Source organism: Heterodontus francisci, chromosome 9 (genome assembly GCF_036365525.1).
Source record: "Heterodontus francisci isolate sHetFra1 chromosome 9, sHetFra1.hap1, whole genome shotgun sequence".
Lineage (NCBI taxonomy): Eukaryota > Metazoa > Chordata > Chondrichthyes > Heterodontiformes > Heterodontidae > Heterodontus > Heterodontus francisci.
Genome location: NC_090379.1, coordinates 6,361,347 through 6,387,362, shown reverse-complemented (window position 1 = coordinate 6,387,362; position 26,016 = coordinate 6,361,347). Strand labels below are relative to the sequence as shown.

The 26,016-nt window shown below is 48.2% G+C and overlaps 1 protein-coding gene and 1 long non-coding RNA gene across 2 annotated transcripts in view; one reads left to right on the top strand and one right to left on the bottom strand.

Moving 5' to 3' along the window:
* Window positions 1-948, bottom strand: part of mthfd1b (methylenetetrahydrofolate dehydrogenase (NADP+ dependent) 1b) — a 103,780-nt gene extending 102,832 nt beyond the window's left edge. The window contains exon 1 of the mRNA XM_068038489.1: window positions 840-948. Coding sequence (XP_067894590.1) covers window positions 840-877 — 38 coding nt within the window. The 5' untranslated portion in view covers window positions 878-948. The remainder of the gene's footprint in view (window positions 1-839) is intronic.
* LOC137373556 (uncharacterized) lies at window positions 604-23,811 on the top strand. The gene is made up of 3 exons (XR_010975644.1): window positions 604-736; window positions 6,320-6,493; window positions 23,373-23,811. It is a non-coding gene; the product is annotated as an uncharacterized lncRNA (long non-coding RNA).
* Window positions 23,812-26,016: the final 2,205 nt, after the last annotated feature.

Sequence of the window (26,016 nt, the reverse complement as noted above, 5' to 3'; positions counted from 1 at the left end):
ACAACATTCCTCCCTCAACCAACACCAGCAAAAACAGACCAACTCCTCATTTGCTGTTTGTGAGATCTTGCTATGCATAACGTGGCAGACTACAACACAATACTTAGCTGCATTTAAAAAGCAATAAAATACAAGCAAAATACTGTGGGTGGTGGAAATCTGAAATAAAAACACAAAGTGCTGGAAATACTCAGCATCTGTGGAGGGAGAAATAAAAAGTTAATGTTTCAGCTCACTGATGAAATGTCACAAACCTGAAACGTTAACTGCTTCTCTCTCCACAGATACTGCCAGACCTGCTGAGTATCTCCAGCAGTTTCTGGTTTTACCTAACATTTAAAATGCAATTCATTTGAGAATGCAGAGCGCGTTGTTACCTCCTGGGGATGAGAAAAACACTAACTAAATGCAAATGTTTTCTTTCCAATGTAGCTGCTACACCCACATGACATGTGCGTGGCCAGTGATTCGGAAGCACCTTCGGGGAAGGGGGCGGGGTTAGTCCATTGACGGTGACAGGGGGCGGGGCCAGTGCCCGCTCAAGGCAGGGGAGGAGCCAGCGTCCACGCGCGGAAAAAGGAGGCGGGGCCAGTCTCGGGCGCGAGGTCCAGTCACTGTCAGTCACACGCTTGGAGCGCGATATTGTCGGCAAAGCGCCGCATATGGCCGGGAAGGAGAAGAAGCGACTGAAGCAGTAAAAGCACAGCTCTTGCGCGACTTCAATTTTCCCGCCGAGGTAAAACTCGACATTAAATGCAGTTATATTGATGGGGAGGGGGAAAGCCCAGGCACATCACGCGCTCTTTATTGCTCCCCCGCTTCCCTCAGTGCGCACTTACGCCGCCAGATCCTTGCCCCTCAGGACCGTCGCCTCCATGTCGGATTGCGCTGCCGCTGAGACTGAGCAGCAACCAGCACGCGAGAGGCGCCAACGGCCTGCACGCAACTCAACCCCGCCCACTCTGCTCTCCACCAATCGATGCCCAGAGAGCAGTAAACCGCCCCCCCCCGCGCCCAATCCCTGTCCAGCCTGTGATGAAACCCCGCCCCCTCCGCCTGTGGGCCCCGCCCCCTCTCCCGATTTTTTTTTAATTTCCAAAATATACTTTATTCATAAAAATCTGTAAAAATTACATTGCCAAACAGTTTCCAAACAGCACCAAAAAATACAAACATTGCAAGGGAGATCAGTTTCCTTCAATTCTGTCATGAGTTTCTTCCCAACCCTTCCGTTTCACAATTGTCATGTCAATTACTGTTTTACATTTACAGCAATTGAGAATATTAACGATACAGTTCGAGGGGTTTCCATGGATCCAGCCCCTCAGTCCAGCTTGGTGGGGGAACCTTACACTGTGGTCTTTCCCCATTGAGCCTTTGCTGCGGCTGCCCCAAGCTTTAGTGCGTCCCTCAGCACGTAGTCCTGGACCTTGGAATGTGCCAGTCTGCAACATTCAGTGGTGGACAACTCTTTGTGCTGGAAGACCAGCAGGTTTCGGGCAGACCAAAGGGCGTCTTTCACCGAATTGATAGCCCTCCAGCAGCAGTTGATGTTTGTCTCGGTGTGCGTCCCTGGGAACAGCCCGTAGAGCACAGACTCCTGTGTTACAGAGCTGCTTGGGATGAACCTCGACAAAAACCACTGCATCTCTTTCCACACCTGCTTTGCAAAGGCACATTCCAGGAGGAGGTGGGCGACCGTCTCTTCCCCACCACAGCCAACGCGGGGGCACTGTGCGGAGGGGGCGAGACTTCGGGTGTGCATGAAGGATCTGACGGGGAGGGCCCTTCTCACCACCAGCCAAGCTACGTCTTGGTGCTTGTTTGAAAGTTCTGGTGATGAGGCATTCCGCCAAATGACTTTGACGGTCTGCTCGGGGAACCATCCGACAGGATCCACCGTTTCCTTTTCCCGTAGGGCCTTGAGGACATTCCGTGCAGACCACTGCCTGATGGACCGGTGGTCAAAGGTGTTTTTCCGCAGAAACTGCTCCACGAAGGATAGGTGGTACGGCGCCGCCCAACTGCATGGTGCGTTCCGCGGCAATGTGACCAGGCCCATCCTTCGCAACACCGGGGACAGATAGAACCTCAGCACGTAGTGACACTTGGAGTTTGCGTACTGGGGATCTACACATAGCTTGATGCAGCCGCACACGAAGGTGGTCATCAGGATGAGGGCCACGTTGGGTACATTTTTCCCGCCCATGTCCAGAGATTTGAACATCGTGTCCCTCTGGACCCGGTCCATTTTAGATCCCCAGACGAAGCGGAAAATGGCTCGGGTGACTGCCACGGCGCAGGAGTGGGGTATGGGCCAGACCTGCGCCACGTAGAGCAACAACGTGAGCGCCTCGCACCTGATGACTAGGTTCTTACCCACAATGGAGAGAGATCGCTGCCCCCACATGCCCAACTTTTGTCGTACCTTGGCTACTCGCTCCTCCCATGTCCGCCCCCTCTTCTGATCACTTGGCAGTTCATCTCTGTCTTCAGTGAAAGGTCAATAGTCTTGACCAGTAAATCACCTTTTCAGATGCTGACTAACTTTTATTTCACAATACCTCGCCAATAGTTTTGCAGAGTCACGGGCAGGGGTGCAATTAAAGCCTCTCAGGATGGAAAAACACTGCCCCGGGTGGGGAAGGGTCGATATAATTGGGGGGATTTTAAAAGTCCCATTTGGAGAAGAGATGGGAAATATTTGTCTTGCAAATATGGGGCAAGCAGCATGTAAACTTTGTGCTTTTTTTATTCATTCATGGGATGTTGGCATCGCTGGCCAGGCCAGCATTTATTGCCCATCCATAATTGCCCTCGAGAAGGTGGTGGTGAGCTGCCTTCTTGAACCGCTGCAGTCCATGTGGGGTAGGTAAACCCACAGTGCTGTTAGGAAGGGAGTTCCAGGATTTTGACCCAGCGACCGTGAAGGAACGGCGATATAGTTCCAAGTCAGGATGGTGTGTGACTTGGAGGGGAACTTGCAGGTGGTGGTGTTCCCATGCATCTGCTGCCCTTGTCCTTCTAGTTGGTAGAGGTCGCGGGTTTGGAAGGTGCTGTCTAAGGAGCCTTGGTGCGTTACTGCGGTGCATCTTGTAGATGGTACACACTGCTGCCACTGTGCGTCGGTGGTGGAGGGAGTGAATGTTTGTGGATGGGATGCCAATCAAGCGGGCTGCTTTGTCCTGGAAGGTGTCAAGTTTCTTGAATGTTGTCGGAGCTGCACCCATCCAGGAAAGTTGAGAGTACTCCATCACGCTCCTGACTTGTGCCTTGTAGATGATGGACAGGCTTTGGGGAGTCAGGAGGTGAGTTATTCGCCACAGAATTCCTAGCCTCTGACCTGAAAGTGGGGGATTCAGCGATCGTAACGCCGTTGAATGTCGAGGGCAGAAGGTTAGATTCTCTTTTGTTGGAGATGGTCATTTGTGGCACTTGTGTGGCACGAATGTTACTTGCCACTTCTCAGCCCAAGCCTGGATATTGTCCTTGTCTTCCTTCATTTTTACACAGACTGCTTCAGTATCTGAGCAGTCGCGAATGGTACTGAACATTCTACAATAATCAGTGAACATCCCCACTTCTGACCTTATGATTAAAGGAAGATCATTGATGAAGCAGCTGAAGATGGTTGGGCCCAGGACACTACCCTGAGAAACTCCTGCAGTGATGTCCTGGAGCTGAGATGATTGACCTTCAGCAACCACAACCATCTTCCTTTGTGCTCGGTATGACTCCAACCATTGGTGTCGATTCCCCCGATTCCAGTTTTTCTAGGGCTCCTTGATGCCATACTCGGTCAAATACTGCCTTGATGTCAAGAGCAGTCACTCTCATCTCACCTCTTGAGTTCAGCTCTTTTGTCCATGTTTGAACCAAGGCTGTAATGAGGTCAGGAGCTGAGTGATCCTGGCAGAACCCAAACTGAGCATCATTGAGCAGGTTATTGCTGAGCACGTGCTGCTTGATAGCAGTATCTGACCTTATGATTGGTCGAGGGCTCCAAGCAGACCCCTCCATCACTTTGCTGATGATTGAGAATAGACTGATAGGGCGGTAATTGGCCGGGTTGGACTTGTCCTGCTTTTTGTGCACAGGACATACCTGGGCAATTTTCCATATTGCCGGGTATATGCCATTGTTGTAGCTGCACTGGAACAGCTTGGCTAGGGGCGTGGCTAGTTCTGGAGCAGCACAAGTCTTCAGTACTATTGCCAGAATGTTGTCAGGACCCATAGCCTTTGCAGTATCCAATGCCTTTAGTCGTTTCTTGATTCACGTGGAGTGAATCAGATTGGCTGAAGACTGGCATCTGTGATGCTGGGGACCTCAGGAAGAGGCCGAGTTGGGTCATCCACTTGGCACTTCAGGCTGAAGATGGTTGCAAATGCTTTAACCTTGTCTTTTGCACTGATGTGCTGGGCTCCCCCATTATAGAGAATGGGGAAATTTGTGGAGCCTCCTCCTATCAGTTGTTTAATAATCGACCACCATTCATGACTTGATGTTGCATCACTGCAGAGCTTAGATCTGATCCGTTGATTGTGGGATCACTTAGCCCTGACCATTGCTTGCTGCTTCTGCTGTTTGACATGCAAATAGTCCTGTGTTGTAGCTTCACCAGGCTGACATTTCATTTTTAGGTATGCCTGCTGCTGCTCCTGGCTACCCACCTGCACTGTTCATTGAGCCAGGATTGGTTTCTCCGGGTTGGTGGTAATGGTAGAGTGGGGGATATGCTGGACCATGCGGTTACAGATTGTGGTTGACCACAGTTTTTCTGCTGATGCCTAGTTTTGAGTTGCTAGATCTGTTTGAAATCCATTCCACTTAGCTCTTCATTCCAATGATTTCAGCATGGAGCCCAGTGTGGAACAGGCTGCACGCTCAACAAGCATTGCCCGTGGCTAGCACGACAGTCTAGTCTTCCCCTCCTAAGTGGGAGCTTCATCGATAGACAGAAGCTGGTTCAAACTGTCCGTGGAAGACGTGGATCCTGGATAGAAGGAGAAACACACCAAATGGAGCAACTGGCAAAGAGAGCAGGCTCCCAGGTTATCAGATGTGACGCTGGAGGCTTTAGTGCAGGAGGTGAAAAGGAGGAAATGCCAGGAGGTCCTCCAGGTACCTCGTGAGAAGAGCGTAGGAGCAGGTGGCCAGGGAGGTCAACACCCAGAACATGGTCCCAAGGATTGCTCAATGCAATACAGAGTTATCACAACCCATCAACAATCTCTAGCAATCAGAACTCATGCCTAACCTCCAGATACTCCATCTCACCCTCACACACATACCATGCTGCCAAACTCACACACCTCTCATTGCTTCCATGTATATTCAATGATGGCAAGCACATCACCCAAACACAAACTGTGATACACTCACTGACATTCTTTCCTGTCTTGCAGGATCAGGTGACCCATAACCGCATTTAGCAGAGCAGAACCAGCAGAGAACAGGCACCTGAGCACTGGAGCAAATGGTGCTCCGCATCCTGGGCTATCATCCAATGACTGAGGCCGTTGCATCCAACGTCACCAAGAATATTCATAACAATGGTAGGAATGTAGGAGCAGGAGTAGGCCATTCAGCCCATCGAGCCTGCACTGCCACTCAATATGATCATGGCTGATCATCCACTTCAATACCTTTTTCCCCATATCTCCATATCCCTTTATGTCATTGGTATTTAGAAATCTGTCAATCTCTGCTTTAAACATACTCAATGACTGAGCTTCCACAGCCCTCTGGGGTAGAGAATTCCAAACATTCACAGTAAAGAAATTTCTCCTCATCTCTGTCCTCAGTGGCTTCCCCATTCCAGAATCTACAAAAGTTTGGAAGATGATCACCAATGCATACACTATCTCCACAGCTACCTCTTTCAACACTCTGGGATGTAGAATATCAGGTCCTGAGGACTTATCAACCTTCAGCCCCATTAATTTTTCCAATACAACCTTCTTACTAATACTAATTTCCTTCAATTCCTCATTTTCCCCCTGGTCCCTTGGATCTCTAATTCTGGAGATTTCTTGTATCTTCTTCAGTGAAGATAGGCACAAAGTAATCATTTAGCTTCTTTGCCATTTCTCTATTCCCATTATAAATTCTCCTGACACTGCCTGTAATGGACCCACATTTGTCTTAGCCAAATATTTCCTTTTTACTTACCGATAGGTATGTTCCGGCCTTATGCTTCTCAAATTCCACCTCCCCCTCATCTTGCTCTCTGGCATGGTGTGACCATGGATCTTTTATTTTCCATCCAACCCCCTTTCCCTCACCCAACCCTCCCCTTCTGCTTTTATGCTTTCAGATACCCAACAACTGCCGCCTGGCCAGCTACTGCAGCCTCCCGAGGAAGGCTGACATCTACACCTGACCTCTGATGAAGAAGCATTGTCACTTGACCTGATAATCGCAGCCAGCAGCTCAGATACTGGCACTGCATGAACTGTAGAGGCTAGTATCGAGTTGGGATCAGCTCGTGGTGAGTCACCAGGTGTGAGTGGGCATCAGCAAGGCTGGGGGAAAGGATAATTTGTATGCCAGCTCATTGGAGGGTGAGGTTGCATAAAGGGTCTGTTGCAGGGGACTCAGATAAGCACTATGATAAGGTGGCATAAAGGAGAAGGCGATTGGGCAAGCATACCGAGATACTTGGTGCATTTGCAGGCCTGCCAGACAAGCTGTTGACAGGAGCATGAGGACACCAGCTCCAACTTGGCAGAGAGTTTCATGCAGAGTTTGGAGCCCAACCTTTCCAGTGTGGAAGTGGTGGCCAACTCCATAAAACAGTTGTGGACACACCTGTGATGCAGCATCTGGTGGCCGATTTCGCAGCTTCCATTGCAACACCAGCAGAAGTCACACAACATCTGATTGCTACAATGGAAGCTCAGACTGAGGTCATGAAATCTCAGTTTGTTGCTATGCAAACCCAGCTTGGTACCACGCAGGCACAGTCTGCGGCCATCATGGCTGTGGATCCCAGTGTTCAAAGGGGCATTCAGGCTTTCACAGCAGTCCAGAAATCTATCCTCCAACAGATTATTAGGATTACAGAGGTGCTGCCTCAAGGGAATGGCAGTGGCTCCGTGGTGCACGAACCTGATGTCCTCTCTCAGGATGACAGCATTCATCCTCCAACCGCTGTCTGACAGTAGCCCTGCTGCTACCTTTCTGCCGGCCAGCTTAGACTGCTGCCTCCCATGCGAAGGTGGAGCAGTGCAAAAGCCGAGCCCTCCAGGCGGAGAGTGGCTTGAGGTTATGCTGCCAGGCCATCTGCAGTCTCTCCCAATGAAAGTCAGCAGCCTTCCACCAGACATTCTCCATCCACTGGGTCAGGCAAAGACACCCACAAGACAGGCACTAAGGGAAGGCTCAAGGGTGAATAGTTCAGTGTTGTTGGCTAAAGTTGGAATGGTTTTTGTTGGTGGATTTTTATTTCAGGATTTTGTTCAAGAGGATGTTGCTTTGGTGTGCAGCAGATGGATTGAAAGGTAGGATCTTAGGGAACTGGAATCCCGGTACCTGCTCATGGACAGCCCGTGCGGAGCGAAGGGGTCCTCATCCCAAGGTAGCCTCAGAATCCCTGCTGTCAAGGGCTATGTCCTCATGATAACTGGGTTATGGAAGATGCAACAGACCATCATAAATATTGATGCATGCTCTGGTGAGTTCTGGAGGGCCCCCTGTGAGTGGTCCAGGCAGCGGAAGCGCTGCTTCAGGGCATCAGTGGTTTGCTCCACGATGTTCCATGTTGCTGCATGGCTTTCATTATAGGTGCGGAATCCTCGCATCGTTGGGTAACAGAGGGGAGTCATCAGCCAAGAGTGTCCTTGTTTCCCAGTAACCATATCTGATTCATCGTGGTGGCCCAACTATGGCAGGTATGGCTGACTGGCGCAGAATGAAGGCGTTGTGGCTGCTGCCAGCAATGCAGGCATCGACTGAGAGCATCCTCCGCTCATGGTCATGCACCAACTAAATGTTAGTAGTGTGGTAGCCCTTGCAATTATGGAACATCGCCCTGTTAATGTGTGAAGCCCACAGAGCCACATTGCACCCTGCACCACGGGAGTCCCATCAACTTGACAAATCCACATGCTCTCTCCTCCTACTTCTCTGGTCAGTGAGAAGATGATGAAGTCCCCTCTCCTTCTATACAGTGTGTCTATCACCTCCTTGATGCAGCAATGGATGGCAAACTGAGATGTTGCCTGCTCCCGCATGGAAGGATCCACTGGCATAGAAATTGAGGATGACAGTGATCTCGTGGCCACAGTCAGAGCCATTCTCGCCATGCTTTGTAGCTGCATGTCTGGTTATAGAAGATGGCAGAGTTCAGTGACCACCTGCTTGTTGAAATGCAGGCGCCTCACAACCTGCTTCAAGCTGAGGTGGAGGTAGGAGAAGTGCTCCCTGAAGACTCTTGGTGGGTAGGGCCTCCTTTTGAGAGCCCTCCTGTTCTTCCCTCTGCACATAGCTTCCCCTCCCTGAGCTGAGCTCCATTTCCATGTCATGCTATAGCAATTCTCGCCCCCATTACTAAAGCAGACTTTCTCCTGACTTCAGAAAACTCCTCTGATCCAGATCCACTCCTTGGAAAATCCAATACATTTGCAAAATTCCTCCAATAACACAGAACATGGAACTTCCACTAACCTTTTACTCTTTCATGGGATGTGAGCATCACTGGCAGAGCCAACATTTGTTGCCCATCCCTAATTGCCCTTGAACTGAGTGGCTTGCTAGGCCACCAGTCAAAAGCACCTCATCTGTAACTTGGTTGGTTATCCTTTTAAATAGCATTAGTGGGCAATGGGGGAATCCCTTGTGCAGCTGAACACATATTCAGCTGGGAGTGATTATGAGAGGGTGTTAACTGGACCTATACGGTACAAAATGGCTGATTGACGGCACAATCCACCCACTCTACATGTTTCCGGTGCACTCATAGCAATGCCGTGCCAGTGTCCTGTCAGTTGTGGTGTGCCATGTGGGCTGTGCTGGAGGTGGCCAGATGTATTCCAGCTTCCATTATTTCACTACGGGGTTTCCATAGCGCTATCACCAGCTATGCTACAGAGTCTAATTTCGTGGCCATAATCCAATTGGCAGTGATTATCAGGACTAAAGGACGTGCCTGGAAAAACATGAGCAGTGAAGTTGGATTCCAGGAAGTTTATAGATTGTCGGAGGGTTATCCACCTTTGGAACGGTGGGTCATGGTAAGTATGGGATGGTTACACAAGGAAGGAGAAACTTGCGTTTATCTAGCGCCTTTCATGACCTCAGAGCACTTAGAGAACAGTGGTAGAATCGGACAGAGTCAGCATGGATTTACAAAAGGGAAATCATGCTTGACAAATCTACTAGAATTCTTCGAGGATGTAACTAGTAGAGTTGATGAGGGGGAGCCAGTGGATGTGGTTTATTTGGACTTTTGACAAAGTCCCACATAAGAGATTACCGTGTAAAATTAAAGCGCATGGGATTGGGGGGGAGTGTATTGCGATGGACAGAAAATTGGTTGGCGGACAGGAAACAAAGAGTATTGATAAATGGTTCTTTTTCCGAATGGCAGGCTGTGACTAGTTGGGTATCGCAGCGATCGGTGCTAGGACCCCAGCTAGTCACAATATATATTAATGATTTAGATGAGGGAACTAAATGTAATATCTCCAAATTTGCAGATGACACAGAACTGGATGGGAGGGTGAGTTGTGAGGAGGATGCAGAGAGGCTTCAGGGTGATTTGGACAAGTTGAGTGAGTGGGCAAATGCATGGCAGATGCAGTATAATGTGGATAAATGTGAGGTAGCAAAAACAGGAAGGCAGATTATTATCTGAACGGCTATAAACTGAGAGACGGGAATATGCAACGAGACCTGGGTGTTCTCGTACAGCAGTCGCTGAAGGTAAGCATACAGTGCAACAGGCGGTAAAAAGGGCAAATGGTACGTTGGCCTTCGAAAGGATTCGAGTACAGGAGCAGGGATGTCTTGCTGCAATTATACAGGGCCTTGGTGAGGCCATACCTGGAATATTGTGTGCAGTTTTTGTCTCCTTATCTGAGGAAGGATGTTCTTGCTACAGAGGGAGTGCAGCGAAGGTTTACCAGACTGATTCCTGGGATGGCGGGACTGACGTATGAGGAGAGATTGAGTCGGTTAGCATTATATTCGCTTGAGTTCAGAAGAGTGAGGGGGGATCTCATAGAAAGTTATAAAATTCTAACAGAACTTGACAGGGTGGATGCAGGAAGGATGTTCCCGATGGTGGGGGAGTCCAGAACCAGGGGTCATAGTCTGAGGATACGGGGTAAACCATTCAGGACTGAGATGAGAAGAAATTTCTTCACCCAGAGTGTGGTGGACCTGTGGAATTCACTACCACAGAAAGTAGTTGAGGCCAAAACATTGTTAGTTTTCAAGAAGGAGATAGATATAGCTGGAGACAGTTCTGAAGAAGGGTCACTGACCCGAAACCTTAACTCTGCTTCTCTTTCCACAGATGCTGCCAGACCTGCTGAGTGGTTCCAGCATTTCTTTTTTTTTATTTATGTTAGATATAGCTCTTGGGTTTAAAGGGATCAAAGGATATAGGGCGAAAGTGGGAACAGGTTACTGAGTTAGATGATCAACCATGATCGTAATGAATGGCGGAGCAGGCTCGAATGGTCTACTCCTGCTCCTATTTTCTATGTTTCAATGTAGTATGTCCCAATGTATTTTACAACCAATGAAGTACTTTTGAAGTGAAGTCAATGTTGCAATGTCGGAAACACGACAGCTAATTTGTGCACAGCAAGCTCCCACAAACAGCAATGTGATAAATGACCAGATAATCTGTTTTTTAGTGATATTGGTTAAGGGGTTACTATTGGCCATAACTAAATAAATCCCCTGGAGAGAGAAACAGTTTCCTGAAACCTGAAATGTTAACTCTTTTTCTTTCTCCACCGATTCTTCCAAACCTGTTGTGTATTTCCAGCATTTCTGCATTTATTTCAGATTTCTCGCAACCCCAGTATTTTGCTTCTGTAAATAACTCCCCTGCTGCTCTTTGAAATTGTGCCCTGGGATTTGTTACATTCACCTGAAAGGACAAACAGGGCTTCGGTTTGATGTCCCATCTTTAAGGCTACAGGCCTTCAAGAAGGGTCTGAGGGAGACAGACAATGGGGTGCACTGGGGTGTGTGGGCATCATATGGCTAAACTAAAGCTTCTTGTTTACAGCATTTGACTTGTATTTGTTGTAGCAGCAAGTCGCCAGAATTGTGCAACTTCTTGTGTAAACAGTCTGTTGTCTGTTGTCGCCATGTGACCTCTTAAAGTGGAATTACATTTCCCTTCTTTTGAACTAGGGAAGCTAACACAAACTAACTGGGCTTCAGGTAAATTACTTTAGCTCTGACAACACACCAAGAGATTATTCTACCTCTGTGGCAGTTTTCTGTCACTCGTCTTTTTAATGAATTGTTTTTCAACACACTCCCGCCATTAGTAGCTTTGCCATTTCAGGTTTTGCTGCTTCTGCTGTTGTTACCAGTACAACTGGATCGTAAATGACACCTGAACGGTGGTATCTTTAGACTCTAATTTACCTGGTATTAATGGTACATCACTCCTGCAAATCTTGGCCTGTCCCCATTTTCCTCTGAACTCAAAACGGATGAATTGTCCATCTGTCCAGTTCCTGTGTTATAGTGCCTTTAGCTGTCTGTACTTTATACCATCTTGGGAGTGTAGTCCTCACTTTTCACTGTCGCAAGACCTTCCTGACCTTTACCTCTGTCAGGTCCCACTCCAGACACTTGAACACACGATTTAGGGTGACATTCATGGTGCAATACTGGGGGAGTGCTGCATTGTTAGAGGTTCCATCTTTTGGCTGAGGCATTAAATTGAGGCTCCACTTGCCCTCATACGTTATTATGTAATCTCCAAGACTACACAGTCTCCGTGTATTATAGGGTCCAGCAATGGTCAGTGCAAAAAAAAAAGATAGGGGCAGGAGAGGCCATATGACCCGTCAAGCCTGCTCTGTCATTCAGTAAGATCTTGGCTGATCTTCTAACTTACTTCCACTTTTCATTCCTAACCCCATATCTCGTGAGTCTTATATCGCCCAAAAAAGGTGCACAGTCTCTTCATTACTCTATATAATAAGGACCAGTAATGGTCTGTGCAATCTCATTGAATTCTAAAACTCTGTGGACAAACAATATTCTAAAAAGAATATAGAGGCATCGGGAAAGGTGAAAATATGTTTTCTAGAATAATATCGGAACTGTGAGGTTATACCTATCAGGTAAAGGTCATCTCTAACATACTTCTTCTACTTCTTTGGCCTCCTTATCTCGAGAGACAATGGGTAAGCGCCTGGAGGTGGTCAGTGGTGTGTGGAGCAGTGCCTGGAGTGGCTATAAAGGCCAATTCTAGAGTGACAGGCTCTTCCACAGGTGCTGCAGAAAAATTTGTTTGTCGGGGCTGTTACACAGTTGGCTCTCCCCTTGCGTTTCTGTCTTTTTTCCTGCCAACTGCTAAGTCTCTTCGACTCGCCACACTTTAGCCCCACCTTTATGGCTGCCCGCCAGCTCTGGCGAACGCTGGCGACTGACTCCCACGACTTGTGAACAATGTCACAGGACTTCATGTCGCGTTTTCAGACGTCTTTAAAGCGGAGACATGGACGGCCGGTGGGTCTGATACCAGTGGCGAGCTCGCTGTACAATGTATCTTTGGGGATCCTGCCATCTTCCATGCGGCTCACATGGCCAAGCCATCTCAAGCGCCGCTGACTCAGTAGTGTGTATAAGCTGGGGGTGTTGGCCGCCTCGAGGACTTCTGTGTTGGAGATACGGTCCTGCCACCTGATGCCAAGTATTCTCCGGAGGCAGCAAAGATGGAATGAATTGAGACGTCACTCTTGGCTGACATACGTTGTCCAGGCCTCGCTGCCATAGAGCAAGGTACTGAGGACACAGGCTTGATACACTCGGACTTTTGTGTTCCCTGTCAGTGCGCCATTTTCCCACACTCTCTTGGCCAGTCTGGACATAGCAGTGGAAGCCTTTCCCATGCGCTTATTGATTTCTGCATCGAGAGACAAGTTACTGGTGATAGTTGAGCCTAGGTAGGTGAACTCTTCAACCACTTCCAGAACGTGGTCGGCGATATTGATGGATGGAGCATTTCTGACGTCCTGTCCCATGATGTTCGTTTTCTTGACGCTGATGGTTAGGCCAAATTCGTTGCAGGCAGCCGCAAACCTGTCGATGAGACTCTGCAGACACTCTTCAGTGTGAGATGTTAAAGCAGCATCGTCAGCAAAGAGAAGTTCCCTGATGAGGACTTTCCGTACTTTGGACTTCGCTCTTAGACGGGCAAGGTTGAACAACCTGCCCCCTGATCTTGTGTGGAGGAAAATTCCTTCTTCTGAAGACTTGAACGCGTGTGAGAGCAGCAGGGAGAAGAAAATCCCAAAAAGTGTGGGTGCGAGAACACAACCCTGTTTCACGCCACTCAGGATAGGAAAGGGGTCAGGATAGAAAATGAGGTGCCGCTATGTTGAATTGTGCCTTTCATATTGTCATGGAATGAGGTGATGATACTTAGTAGCTTTGGTGGACATCCAATCTTATCTAGTAGTCTGAAGACACCACGTCTGCTGACGAGGTCAGAGGCTTTGGTGAGATCAGTAAAAGCAATGTAGAGGGGCATCTGTTGTTCGCAGCATTTCTCCTGTATCTGACGAAGGGAGAACAGCATGTCAATGGTCGAATTCTCTGCATGAAAGCCACACTGTGCCTCAGGGTAGACGCGCTCGGCCAGCTTCTGGAGCCTGTTTAAAGCGACTCGAGCAAAGACTTTCCCCACTATGCTGAGCAGGGAGATTCCACGGTAGTTGTTGCAGTCACCGCGGTCACCTTTGTTTTTATAGAGGGTGATGATATTGGCATCGCGCATGTCCTGAGGTACTGCTCCATCGTCCCAGCACAGGCAAAGCAGTTCATGTAGTGCTGAGAGTATAGCAGGCTTGGAAGAGAATGTCTAATCACCACTCTGCCATTCAACAGCATTACCGTAGCTGAATCCCAGACGATTAACATTCCTGGGGGTCAATATTGATTAGAAACTGAACTGGACCAGCCATATAAATACTGTGGCTACAAGAGCAGGACAGAGGCTGGGAATTCTGCAACAATTAGCTCACCTCCTGTCTTTCCAAAGCCTTTCCACCATCTACAAGGCACAAGTCAGGAGAGTGATGGAATACTCTCCACTTGTCTGGATGGGTGCAGCTCCAACAACACAAGAAGCTCAACACCATCCAAGATCAAGCACAGTGGCAGCAGTGTGCACCATCTACAAGATGCACTGCAGCAACACACCAAGACTCCTTGGACAGCAAATCCAAACGCGTGACCACTACCAACTAGAAGGACAAGGGTAGCAAATGCATGGGAACACCACCACCTGCAAGTTCCCCTCCAAGTTACACACCATCCTGATTTGGAACTGTATCGCCGTTCCTTCACTGTCGGTCAAAATCCTGGAACTCCCTAACAGCACTGTGGGTGTACCTACCTCACATGGACTACAGCGGTACAAGAAGGCAGCTCTGCACCACCTTCTCAAGGAAAATGAAGGATGAGCAATAAAAGCTGGCCTTGCCAGCAACACATCCTATGAATGAATTTAAAAAGGAAAGGTTGAATGGGCTGGGGCTCTTTTCTCTTTAAAAAAAAGTCTGAGAGTGACCTGATAGGGGTCTTCAAGATTATGAAAGGGTTTGATAGAGTAGAAAAGATGGTTCCACTTGCGGGGGAGCCCAAAACTGGGGGCCATAAATATGAGATAGTCACTGATAAAAATGGGGAGTTCAGGAGAAATTCCTCGCCGACAGAGTGGTGAGAATGTGGAACTCACTACGACAGGGAGTGGTTGAGGTGAATAGCATAGATATATTTAAGGGGAATCTAGATAAGCACATGAGAGAGAAAGGAATAGAAGGATATGCTGATAGAATGAGATGAAGTAGGGTGAAAGCATAAACACCTGAGAAAGAGAGAAAGAGAGCAAGCCTGAGAGAGAACAGCGCCGGAGACCCAGAGTTAAAAGCGGTTGTGGGGGAGTCAGCAGGAGACCGAGAGAGCGAGCCTGAGAGAAAAGAGTGCCGAGGACCCAGAGTTAAAAGCATCAGCGGGGAGTCAGAGAGAGTGTGCCTGAGAGAGAGCAGTGCCAGAGACCCAGAGTTAAAAGCGGCAACGGGGAGTTTGTGGGAGTCAGAGGAGAGTAAGTGTGAGAGAGAACAGTGCCGGAGGCCCATAGTGTAAAAGTGGTGGCTGGGAGTCAGAGCATGTGTGTTCAAAAAAAGAACAAAAAAATCAAAGTGTGGCGTCACAGGAAAGTAGGTAAGCAATTGGTTGGTGAGTATTTCTCTTTTTCCCTCTGTAAATTAGGGCATTCGGTTAAAGTAGGAGCTGGGAAATTAAAAATTTCAGTTCGTTTAACTATAACAGTAAGTGAATTAATAAGAATACTAGCACAGTTTAAACAAGGTACCAACTACACTCTAACAGAAGGAATAGAGATTTCTTTATATCATGCATGGCAAGCTCATATCTGTTGCTTGCAATGTGCAAACCTTAGCACACTTCAGGCTGGATTTTGTTCCAGGCCAATGTTGGGTTCCATGGCTGGGGGTGGGTATGGGGCGGAAAATCAGAGCTGCAGCAACTGCCATGGAACCCGATGCCGGGATTGCCGGAACCGATCTTCGTGACGGGCCCCTCTGGGACGGGACCCGACTTAGTATATTTAAATTATCTTTCTTCATTCATTAAATGGAATTCCCCGTGATCCTACCATCCGTTTCCAATCTTGAGCTTGATGTGCGGCTCTCACGTGTCTTCACTTTCCCGTCCTTGCAAAGCTGCGCCACCAAGATAAGAGTCCTCGGTGCCAGTAAAAGTGGGTAAGTAATGCCCTGCTCATATTCTTTCCTGTAGCGAACTCAGGCACTTGCAGTGAAGCTAAATTGCCAGACATGAGGGGGTTGGAACTCTGCCTCTGTTTTTCGTGTATCAGCAAGGGGAGGGGGGGAAAGGGTCCACTCTGCATCTGTCTGTCGGGAGGGTGAAGGGGAAGGGTCCACTCTGCATTTGTCTGTCGGGAGGGTGAAGGGGAAGGGTCCACTCTGCATTTGTCTGTCGGGAGGGTGAAGGGGAAGGGTCCACTCTGCAATTGTCTGTCGGGACGGGGAGGGGTAAAAGGTTTGGAGGGGGACAGCTGGGAAACTGTTCAGTTTGCTGTTGTCGGTGTTCCAGTGCAGGCACATGAAATGATTGGCTCACATTTATCTGAAGTTTGATCATGAAGTGTCATGCCATCAGATTCACCTCATGCTGGAGCACTGCTGAAGCAGGAATTAACGCAAATCTCTGCCCAGATTGGTGAGAGTGACCTTTTGAAGGAACCTGAAGTGACTAAGAGCATAGAGATGGATATGATCCATCCTATCTTCCGAGATCCCCTTGCCATGATGAGGCATCTCTGTTGGAGGCAGGCCCAAGAGATAGTTGTGGCCCACGAGGAACCTCCCAGATGTGAGCAGCAGCAGCCACCAAGGCTCAGAGTAGCCCACACACACCAGCGAGTCTATAGGACTGCGGATGAGAAGAGAGACCGTCACACAGCTATGCGCACTGCTGAATAATGACCTTCAACCAATGGGCTTTGGTGGTCACCCTATGCCTGTGATCCTCAAAGTGACTGGCCCTAAACATCTATGCCTGTGTCTCATTCCAGGAATCAACCGACAATGTGTGGGGTCTCTCGATCCGCACTACAGAGCTGCATAAAGGAGGTCACTGATGCTTCATACAGGAGGGCCGCCGACTATGTCCGCTTCGGGACGGACCCTGAGACTCAGGCTGAGATGGCTGGTGGATTTGAGGCCATTGTGGGGTTCTCCACAGGGTGCAGGGTGTCATTGACTGCACGCATGTGGCCATCAAGGCTCCCACTGAACAACCAGTTGCCTTCAGAAAGGGCTATCGCTCCTCAATGTCCAACTCGTGTGTGACCACAGGAAGCACTTCCTGCAAGTGTGTGCCCGCTTCCCAGGCAGCTGCCATGACTCGTTCATACTGCACCAGTCTCAGGTGCCGCTGAGGGATGGCTTCTTGGGGATAAGGGCTACCCCTTAATGACATAGCTTCTGACGCCGGTGAGGAACCCCAGCAATGATGCTGAAGAGTGCTACAATGCTTCAGAGAGAAACTTCAGAGTGCTTCGGTGCAGAGGGATCTGGGTGGCCTCGTGCATGAGTCGCAGAAAACTAGTATGCAGGTACAGCAGGTAATAAGGAAGGCAAATGGAATTTTGGCATTTATTGCTGAAGGAATAGAGTATAAAAGTAGGGAAGTGTTGCTGCAACTGTACGAGGCATTAGTGAGACTGCACCTGGAGTATTGCGTATAGTTTTGGTGCCCTTACCTGAGGAGGGATGTAGTTGCATTGGAGGCAGTTCAGAGGAGGTTCACTAGATTGATTCCAGAGATGAGGGGTTTGTCTTATGAAGAGAGATTGAGCAGTTTAGGCCTTTACTGTCTAGAGTTTAGAAGAATTGGAGGAGATTTAATTGAGGTATATAAGATGATTAAGGGGATTGACAAAGTAGACGTAGAGAGAATGTTTCCTCTGGTGGAACAATCTAGAATGAGAGGTCATAGTTTTAGGATAAGGGGTAGCAGATTTAAGACAGAGATGATGAGAAATTACTTCTCTCAAAGGGTCGTGAATCTGTGGAATTCAGTACCCCAGAGTGCGGTGGATGCCGGGACATTGAGTAAATTTAAGGAGGAGATAGATTTTTTAATTAGAAATGGGTTGAAGGGTTATCGAGAACGGGCAGGAAAATGGAATTGAGGCCGAGATGAGATCAGCCATGATCGTATTGAATGGCGGAGCAGGCTCGAGGGGCTGAATTGCCTACTCCCTGCTCCTTGTTCTTTTGTTTTTATAAAGCCTGCCACAGCTCCACCTGAGCTACCATCGAGCAGGCCATCAGTATGCTGAAGATGTGCTTCCGCTGCCTCGATAGATCTGGTGGAGCCCTATAATAAGCACTAGACAGGATTGGGTGCATCGTTGAAGTCTGCTGCGTTCTGCACAACATCGCAGTACAGAGGGGGGAGGCTTTGCAGGATGAAGAGCAGGAGCAGGACACATCCTCCAACGCTGAGGACACAGAGGGCAACCAAAGACAACCACTCATAGGAGCACAGAGCAGTGATGGAGGGCTAACATGGTGAGCAACGAGCAAGGGAGGCAAGGCAACGACTGATAACTGAGCACTTCCACAAACCCTGAAGTTCCACACATGTTCTGCAGAGCACAAAGCACCATCCCACATCTCATCTGAAGTCTTCTGACTCTGTAATGTCCATCTCTCCAGCATGACTGGCAGCAGCTAACTGAGCCATTGCCCATGTGACTTCATCTGTGCAGTGTCACATCGTGCAGTTGGCATAGCGATGATATAGCTTACAATGGCAGTACAGTCGCCAGAGCTGGCGGGCAGTCATAAAGGCGGGGCTAAAGTGTGGCGAGTCGAAGAGACTTAGCAGTTGGCAGGAAAAAAGACAGAAGCGCAAGGGGAGAGCCAACTGTGTAACAGCCCCGACAATCAATTTTATCTGCAGCACCTGTGGAAGAGTCTGTCACTCCAGAATTGGCCTTTATAGCCACTCCAGGCGCTGCTCCACAAACCACTGACCACCTCCAGGCGCTTACCAATTGTCTTCCGAGACATGGAGGCCAAAGAAGACAGTCAGGCTCATAATGTAATGGAAAAACACATAATCCATTGTGGCGTGTGTTATTCAGGCAATGAAGGCTGATGATTGTTGGGACAATGCATTTAGTTAAACTACAAATGACATATTCGTCTCACACGTGAATACTCATACATGTCAAGGTGTCTTTCTAAAACGTTTGCGGGTGCTGTTTTGTGGTGTAACCCCTGTGCTGGTGGCTGGACTGGAGGCAGGCTGCTGATCAGGCTGCCCCTTGGCCTGGGATGACTTGGGTGGTGGTCCTCTGTGAGCCTGAGGCCTGGAAGGGCTGACCTAAGGGCCTTCTGCAGCAGTGCAGGGCTGTCCTCGGGCATCACAGCCGCTGGAGCTGGACTCACTGGCAGAGGGACTGAGGAGCCAGTGTCCACACTCTGATCGCCCTAAGGGGAGACCCCAGATGTGGTGCGCAGCCTCTGCTCCTCCCACTCAAGTCTCGTTGAAACTCTGGAAAAGGACCAGGAGCAGGAACACTCTCCATGCTCTTGGTCCTTCTCTTGCCCAGCTACTGCTGCATTGCAGTCATGCCTGACATGAGGGTTTGGAGGTGATTGAGCATCTGTGGAACGTGACTTTCCATGAGGGTTACCATCCTCTCCATGGAGGAAGCCATGCGCTCATACATCTGGGACACGGAAGCACTCATGGCATGGATGGACTTCCCTACCGTCCGCTCAAGGTTGCGCATGGCCTCTGGCATCTTTGCTAGATGTTGCCTTACCCCTCTGTGCAACTCCAGCATACCTTGTGCTGCCCACACCAGAGGCTCATCCATCAGCCTGAGGCTCAGCATGGGCCTGGACACAGACAATCCTCAGAGGCCTGGGCTGTCTCAGCCTCAGCCAGCTGCTCGGGCACATGTGTGGTGCTCTCACCAGCTTGTGACCCTAATTCTATTGCTGATTGGATACTCACCAAGGTGAGAGTATCTGCGCTGGTGGAAAGTGCAGGACGGTGCATCCTCTAAGTGTTGTGTCGTCCTCAGAGGTGATCCTCATTCCCTCGGTCCCTGGGAACGTTGGCGAGCATTGCCGTGAAAGATACAATGAGCAGAACAGACATTTAGGTGTTATGGTACACATGTCACAATGATGACAGCATAGGAGATGAAATTTTGAATCATTCTGTGTTTGGCAACAATCATTCTCATCAACTGGGACCCTGAGCGCCCTGTCCAAAATGACACATGCCCCTTGTCTCCCAGCTAGCTCCAGTGCCTCTTCAGCCTGTGATAGTGGCCTCAGGGCGGGCACCCCGCCTCTGGTCCTGGACACCTCCCTGCTGCTGTGGGCCCTCTTCACCTGGAAGAGCAAGGATGCTGATATTGAACATTGGCAAACATCAACATCACAGTTGTACTAACATGGGCCCTTCATCAGCATCTAGGGGATGCTTGGTCTGACATACAGACTCATCCTGCCATTGGTCTGACATGCTGTGAGGTACTAATGAGGGAGACATGATTCATACCTGCAGCCAGTCATGCCATCAGTCCTCCCTGATCTCCCTGCCTCTGAAATGGCAATGGCACCCATGTGGCATACCAGGTAATCGAATCACACCGAGCAATTTGGAAACGTGCCACTTACCTTGGCTGAACAAAGGAGGTCATTCACCCTCTTACAACACAGCACCCAGTCTTGTCAGGTGACCCCCCCCCCACGGCTGCTCGCTTCCTCTGCAATCTCCGTCCAGACTTGCTTGGTCAGGCGGGAGGACCTCTTCTTCTCATCACTGGAGAAAAGGACCTCCCGATGTTCACTTGCAGCCTGGAGGAGAATAAGCAGGGAGGCATCACTGAACTGTGGGGCCACCGTCGATCGTCCATCTGCCATTGTTGTAACGATGCCCGGGGTGGTGGGGAGGGGGCGCTGCTTGAAGATAAAATAATGTTTTTTAAGAGCACAGACTTTTAGCCTCAAGAACCTGATGCTGAAAGAATGCAGAGAGGAAATGCAGGACTGGCAACCTTTTAAAGATGGCTCCTGCTCCTGCATCATGTGACACTGTTCACGGTGTTGCCGAGACCGCTGATGTCCCTGCCACGTAATTGGGGGTGGGGGGTACGGCTGCCGTGATTATGTAAAATGACCACCCGCCACGTAATCGCGGTGGCGTGGGTCCCGTGGGGGACGGCCGCCATGTTCCGTGCCATGCCGCCACTCTCAGTGGCGGGAATACAAAATGCAGCCCTTCATGTGTCCTGGGGCACCATGTGTGTTGGAAGCGTCTCCAGCTGTTGAGCTCAAACTCAGGATTTCTGAGCATGAGGGGCAGCTGGAGTCAATGCGGAGCATCAGGGAGGATGAGCGTTTCCTGGAACGTGTGTTCCAGAAGGTGGCCACCTCACAGGCAGTGAGAGTTCAGCATATAGATGGATGTCCTGCCTGAAGAGTAGAAAGAGGCAGGAAGTGAGAGTTCAGGATAGTAGGTGGATGGCCATCTGAAAGAGTAGGAAGAGGCAGGAACTGCAGGAGTCTTCGGGGTGTGTGCCACTTTCAAACCGGTTCTCAATATTGGAGACTGCTGGGAGTGACGAAACCTTGAAGGAGTGATGTCCAGACCATAACACTAATGGGCAAGAGATTGCGCAGGATGGAACAGCAAAGAGTAGAAATGCAGTCATTATAGGAGATTCCATAGTTAGAGGGACAGACAGGCATTTCTATAACCATCATTGTGAGTCCCGCATGGAGTGTTGCCTCCCTGGTGCCAGGGTAAGGGACATCACAGAGAGAGTGTGAAGTATTCTGCAGGGGGAAGGGAGTGAGCCAGGAGTTGTGCTACATGTTGGTACCAACAACATGGAGAGGGCAGGTATTGAGGCCCTACGGTCAAATATTCAGGAGCTAGGGAGGAAGTTAAAAAGTAGGATGTCAAAGGTAGTCAGTGCATGGCTTGAGGCATGGTGCAGGAGGGAGGGCTGCAGATTCTTGGGGCATTAGGACCAGTTCTGTGGCAGGAGGCACCTATTCAAAAGGGATGGGTTGCATGTCAACAGGATTGGAACCAATATCCTCATGGGGAGGTTCACTAGTGTGGTTGGGGAGGGTTTAAACTAAACTGGCAGGGAAGTCTGATAGTCCTAGAGAAGGAAATAGTACCAGTTAGATAGGAGCACAGTAAGAAGGACTACGAGGAATACAAGGTCTAGATAAGAATGCATGGTTGTAAACGCACAAAGCATGGTGAATAGGGTTGGTGAGCTACAAGCTCAAATAACCTTGTGGGAATATGATGTAATAATGGAAACGTGGCTTAAAAATGGTGGGTACTGGGCTCTTAATTTTCAAGGGTACAAAGTATTCAGAAAAGATAGGACAGGAAAAAAGGGTGGCAGTACTGATTAGGGAAGACATTGTAGTGTTGCAAAGAAATGATGTCCTTGAGGAGGAAAAGATAGAATCAATTTGGTTAGAGTTGAGAAGCAAAAAGGGTATGATCACACTGCTGCGGGTATTTTATAGGCCTCCAAATAGTGAGTAAAAGAGAGATAGAGGAGCAAATCTGCAGGGAAATCACAGAGATGTGCAAGAACTATAGAGTGGTGATATTAGGGACTTTATTACCCAAATATTGATTGGGATAATGTTACAGTAAAGGGTAAGAAGAGGGAGGAATTTCTGAAATGTGTTCAGGAGAACTTCCTTGATCAGTATGTTCTCGGTCCGACTAGGAAGGAGGCATTGCAGGAATCTGGTGGTGGGGAATGAGGTGGGCCAGGTGTCTGTGGGGGAACACTTGGGTGCAAGTGATCATCATATCATAATTTGGAGTCATAATTTTTTTCATTTTTTCATGGGATGTGGACATTGCTGGCAAGGTTAGCATTTGTTGCTCATCCCTAATTGCCCTTGATAACTGCTTGGCTGCTCGGCCATTTCAGAGGGCAGTTAAGAGTCAATCACATTGCTGTGGGTCTGGAGTCACATAGAGGCTGGACCAGGTAAGGACGGCAGATTTCCTTCCCTGAAGGAAATTAGTGAACCAGATGGGTTTTTACAACAATTGATAGTTTCATGGCATCATTACGGAGACTAACTTTCAATTCCAGATTTTTATTAATTAATTATTGATTGAATTTGAATTCCAGCAGCTGCTGTGGTGGGATTTGAACCCGTGTTCCTAGGATATTAGCCTGGGACTCTGGATTACTAGTTCAGTGGACATTACCACTACACCACCGTAGACCAGCACAGAGTAAGGAACAATCTAAAGTAGAACATCTAAATTGGAAGAGGGCTAACTTCAGTGGAATGAGAGGGGATCTAGCCAGGGTAGAATGGAACCAAAGACTGGCAAAAAAAACTGTAATGGAACAACGGGTGATCTTTAAGAAGGCGCTGTTTCAGGTACAGGCTAGTTTCATGAAATCTGCGGTCAGCGGGACCCATGGGGGAGTGTGTGCGAGGTATTGCCTGAACAGATGACTTATCAAATGTTCTTTTCTGGGTGCACTGACACTTGCTGAAAAGCTTGTCTCTTTTTTTTTGAGGCAGACTGTGAGGTACTGGAACAGTCTGAGGAAGTGGGAAAGACTGTCCTAAGCGAAACTGAAACAAAAACCTATGGTTTCTGGGGAAACTGAAATTGGTTGAAGCCAGATAAAAAAGAAACACAGAGCCATCAGAGTTCAGATAGCAGGAGTGTGCGGTTCACGCAGGTTGAAGAAAGTGAAGGCTGGATCCAGGAGCTGTTTCTGTTACTTAGAGTAACTGATTAGTCAAACCAGGCCATACAGTGCACAGAGTTGTCACTGAAGGGCTCGGATAAAGGTAGAACTGGTGGATCCACGCCATATGCCTATCGGGAGCAGAGCCGAGAAGTCCTGGAGAAGTGCACCGTTTTGAGTGAAGACAGTACCCGTGGGGTTTGGGTTAAAGGGGGAACTGCTGTCTGATGGGAATTGATGGCTGCATCTTGGAAGAAAGAGGCTGGAGATCTACCCGAGGAAGTTCAGAGCTTTGAAGGTGTTTTATGACTGTAATTTGTGTCATATATACTGAGCGACTGCCCAGTAAATCCATTAAATCTATCTTTGTTGTATCTGATAGTTACTTTGTAATTTGGAATATATATATTGACTGATTTGTCTGTTAATTCCTGTTTAATTTATGTTGATTTTGGTTTGATAAAGTATAAGTTATAAAAATGAAATTTTGTCCCTTTTTTTATGTGCATGGAAACAAAATACTGCAGTGCTGGTAATCTGAAATAAAAACAGAAAGCGCTGGAAATACTCAGCAGGTCTGGCAGCATTTGTGGAGTGAGAAACAGAGTTAACGTTTCAGGTCTGTGACCTTTCATCAGAACTGACAAATGTTAGAAATGTAATAGGCTTTAAGCAAATGAAAGGGAGGGTGGGAAGAAGAACCAAAGGGAAGGTCTGTGATGGGGCGGAGGGCAGCAGAGATTAAATGACAAAGATGTCATGGAACAAAAGGCAAAAGGAGTTGTAATAGCCGAGGCAGAAACCAGGTAACGATAGGCCAGTTAGCTTGATGTCTGTCATGGGGTAAGTGTTAGAATCGATCATTAAGGAGGTTTTAGCTGGGCAGCTGGAAAAACTCGAGGTAATTGGGAATGGTCAACATGGTTTTGTGAAAGAGAAATCACGTTTAACCAATTTTTTGGAGTTCTTTGAAGCAGTAACATGCGTTGTGGATAAAGGGGAGCCCATTGACATACTGTACTTGGATTTCCAGAAGGCGTTTGACAAGGTGCCACATAAAAGGTTATTGCACATAGTAGGAGCTCATGGTAACATATTAGCATGGATAGAAGTTTGGATTGCTGGTAGAAAGCAGAGCTTATGCATAAATTTGCAGATGGCACAAAGATAGGTAGGAAAGTATGTTGTGAAGAGGACATAGGGAGGTTGCTGACTGATATAGATAGGTTGAGTAAATGGACAAAAGTCTGGCAGATGGAGTATAATATAGGAAAATGGGAAGTTGTTCACTTTGACAGGAAGAATAAAAAAGTAGAGTATTACTTAAATGGAGAACGACTGCAGAATTCTGAGGTGTAGAGGGATCTAGTGCATGAGTCACCAAAAGTTAGTATGCAGGTACGGCGAGTAATAAAGAAGGCTAATGGAATGCCATCCTTTATTACCAGAGGAATTGAAAATAAAAGTAAGGATGTTATGCTTCAGTTATACAGGGCATTGGTGAGACCACATCTCGAATACTGTGTGCAGTTTTGGTCTCCTTATTTAAGGAAGGATGTAAATGCGTTGGAGGCGGTTCAGAGGAGGTTTAATAGATTGATACCTGGAATGAGCAGGTTGTCTTAGGAGGAAAGATTGGACAGACTGGGCTTGTTTTCACTGACGTTTAGAAGAGTGAGGGGAGACTTGTTTGAAGTATATAAGATCCTGAATGGTCTTGACAAGGTGGATATGGAAAGGATGTTTCCTCTTCTGGTTGAGTCCAGAACTAGAGGGCACTGTTTAAAATTAGGGGTCGCCCTTTTAGGACAGATGAGGAGAAATTTTTTCTCTCAGAGGGTTGTGCGACTTTGGAACTCTCTGCTTCAGAAGGTGGTGGAGGCAGGGTCATTGAATATTTTTAAGGCGGAGATACATTTTTGTTAGGCAAGGGAATCAAAGGTTATCGGGGTCGATGGGAGTGTGAAATTCGAGACACAAACATCAGCCATGATCTTATTGAATGGTAGAGCAGGCTTGAGGGGCCGAATGGCCTACTTCTGCTCTTAATTCGTATGTTAGTAAAAGACAAAGCATTTGTCCAGAGTGTTAATGGCAGAATAATGAACAGCTCTGTCCAAAAGCAAAAACATGAAAAACAAGTTTCAGACATGATAAAAAAAAACAATCAAAATGCTGTCATTGTCTGAGTTTGTTGAACTCAATGTTGAGTCCAGAAGTGAAGTGTTAATTCAGAAGAAGTGTTGTTCCTCGAGCTTGTGTTGAACACTACAGCAGGCGAAGGACAGATTTGTGGGCGTGGGAGCAGGGTGATGAATTAAAATGGCGAGCAACCGGAAGCTTGGGGCCATGCTTATGGACTGAGCGGAGGTATTCCACAAAGCGGTCAGCCCGTCTGCATTGGTCTCCTCAGTGTAGAAGAGACTGCATTGTGAGCAGCAAATACAGTATACTAAATTGAAAGAAGTACA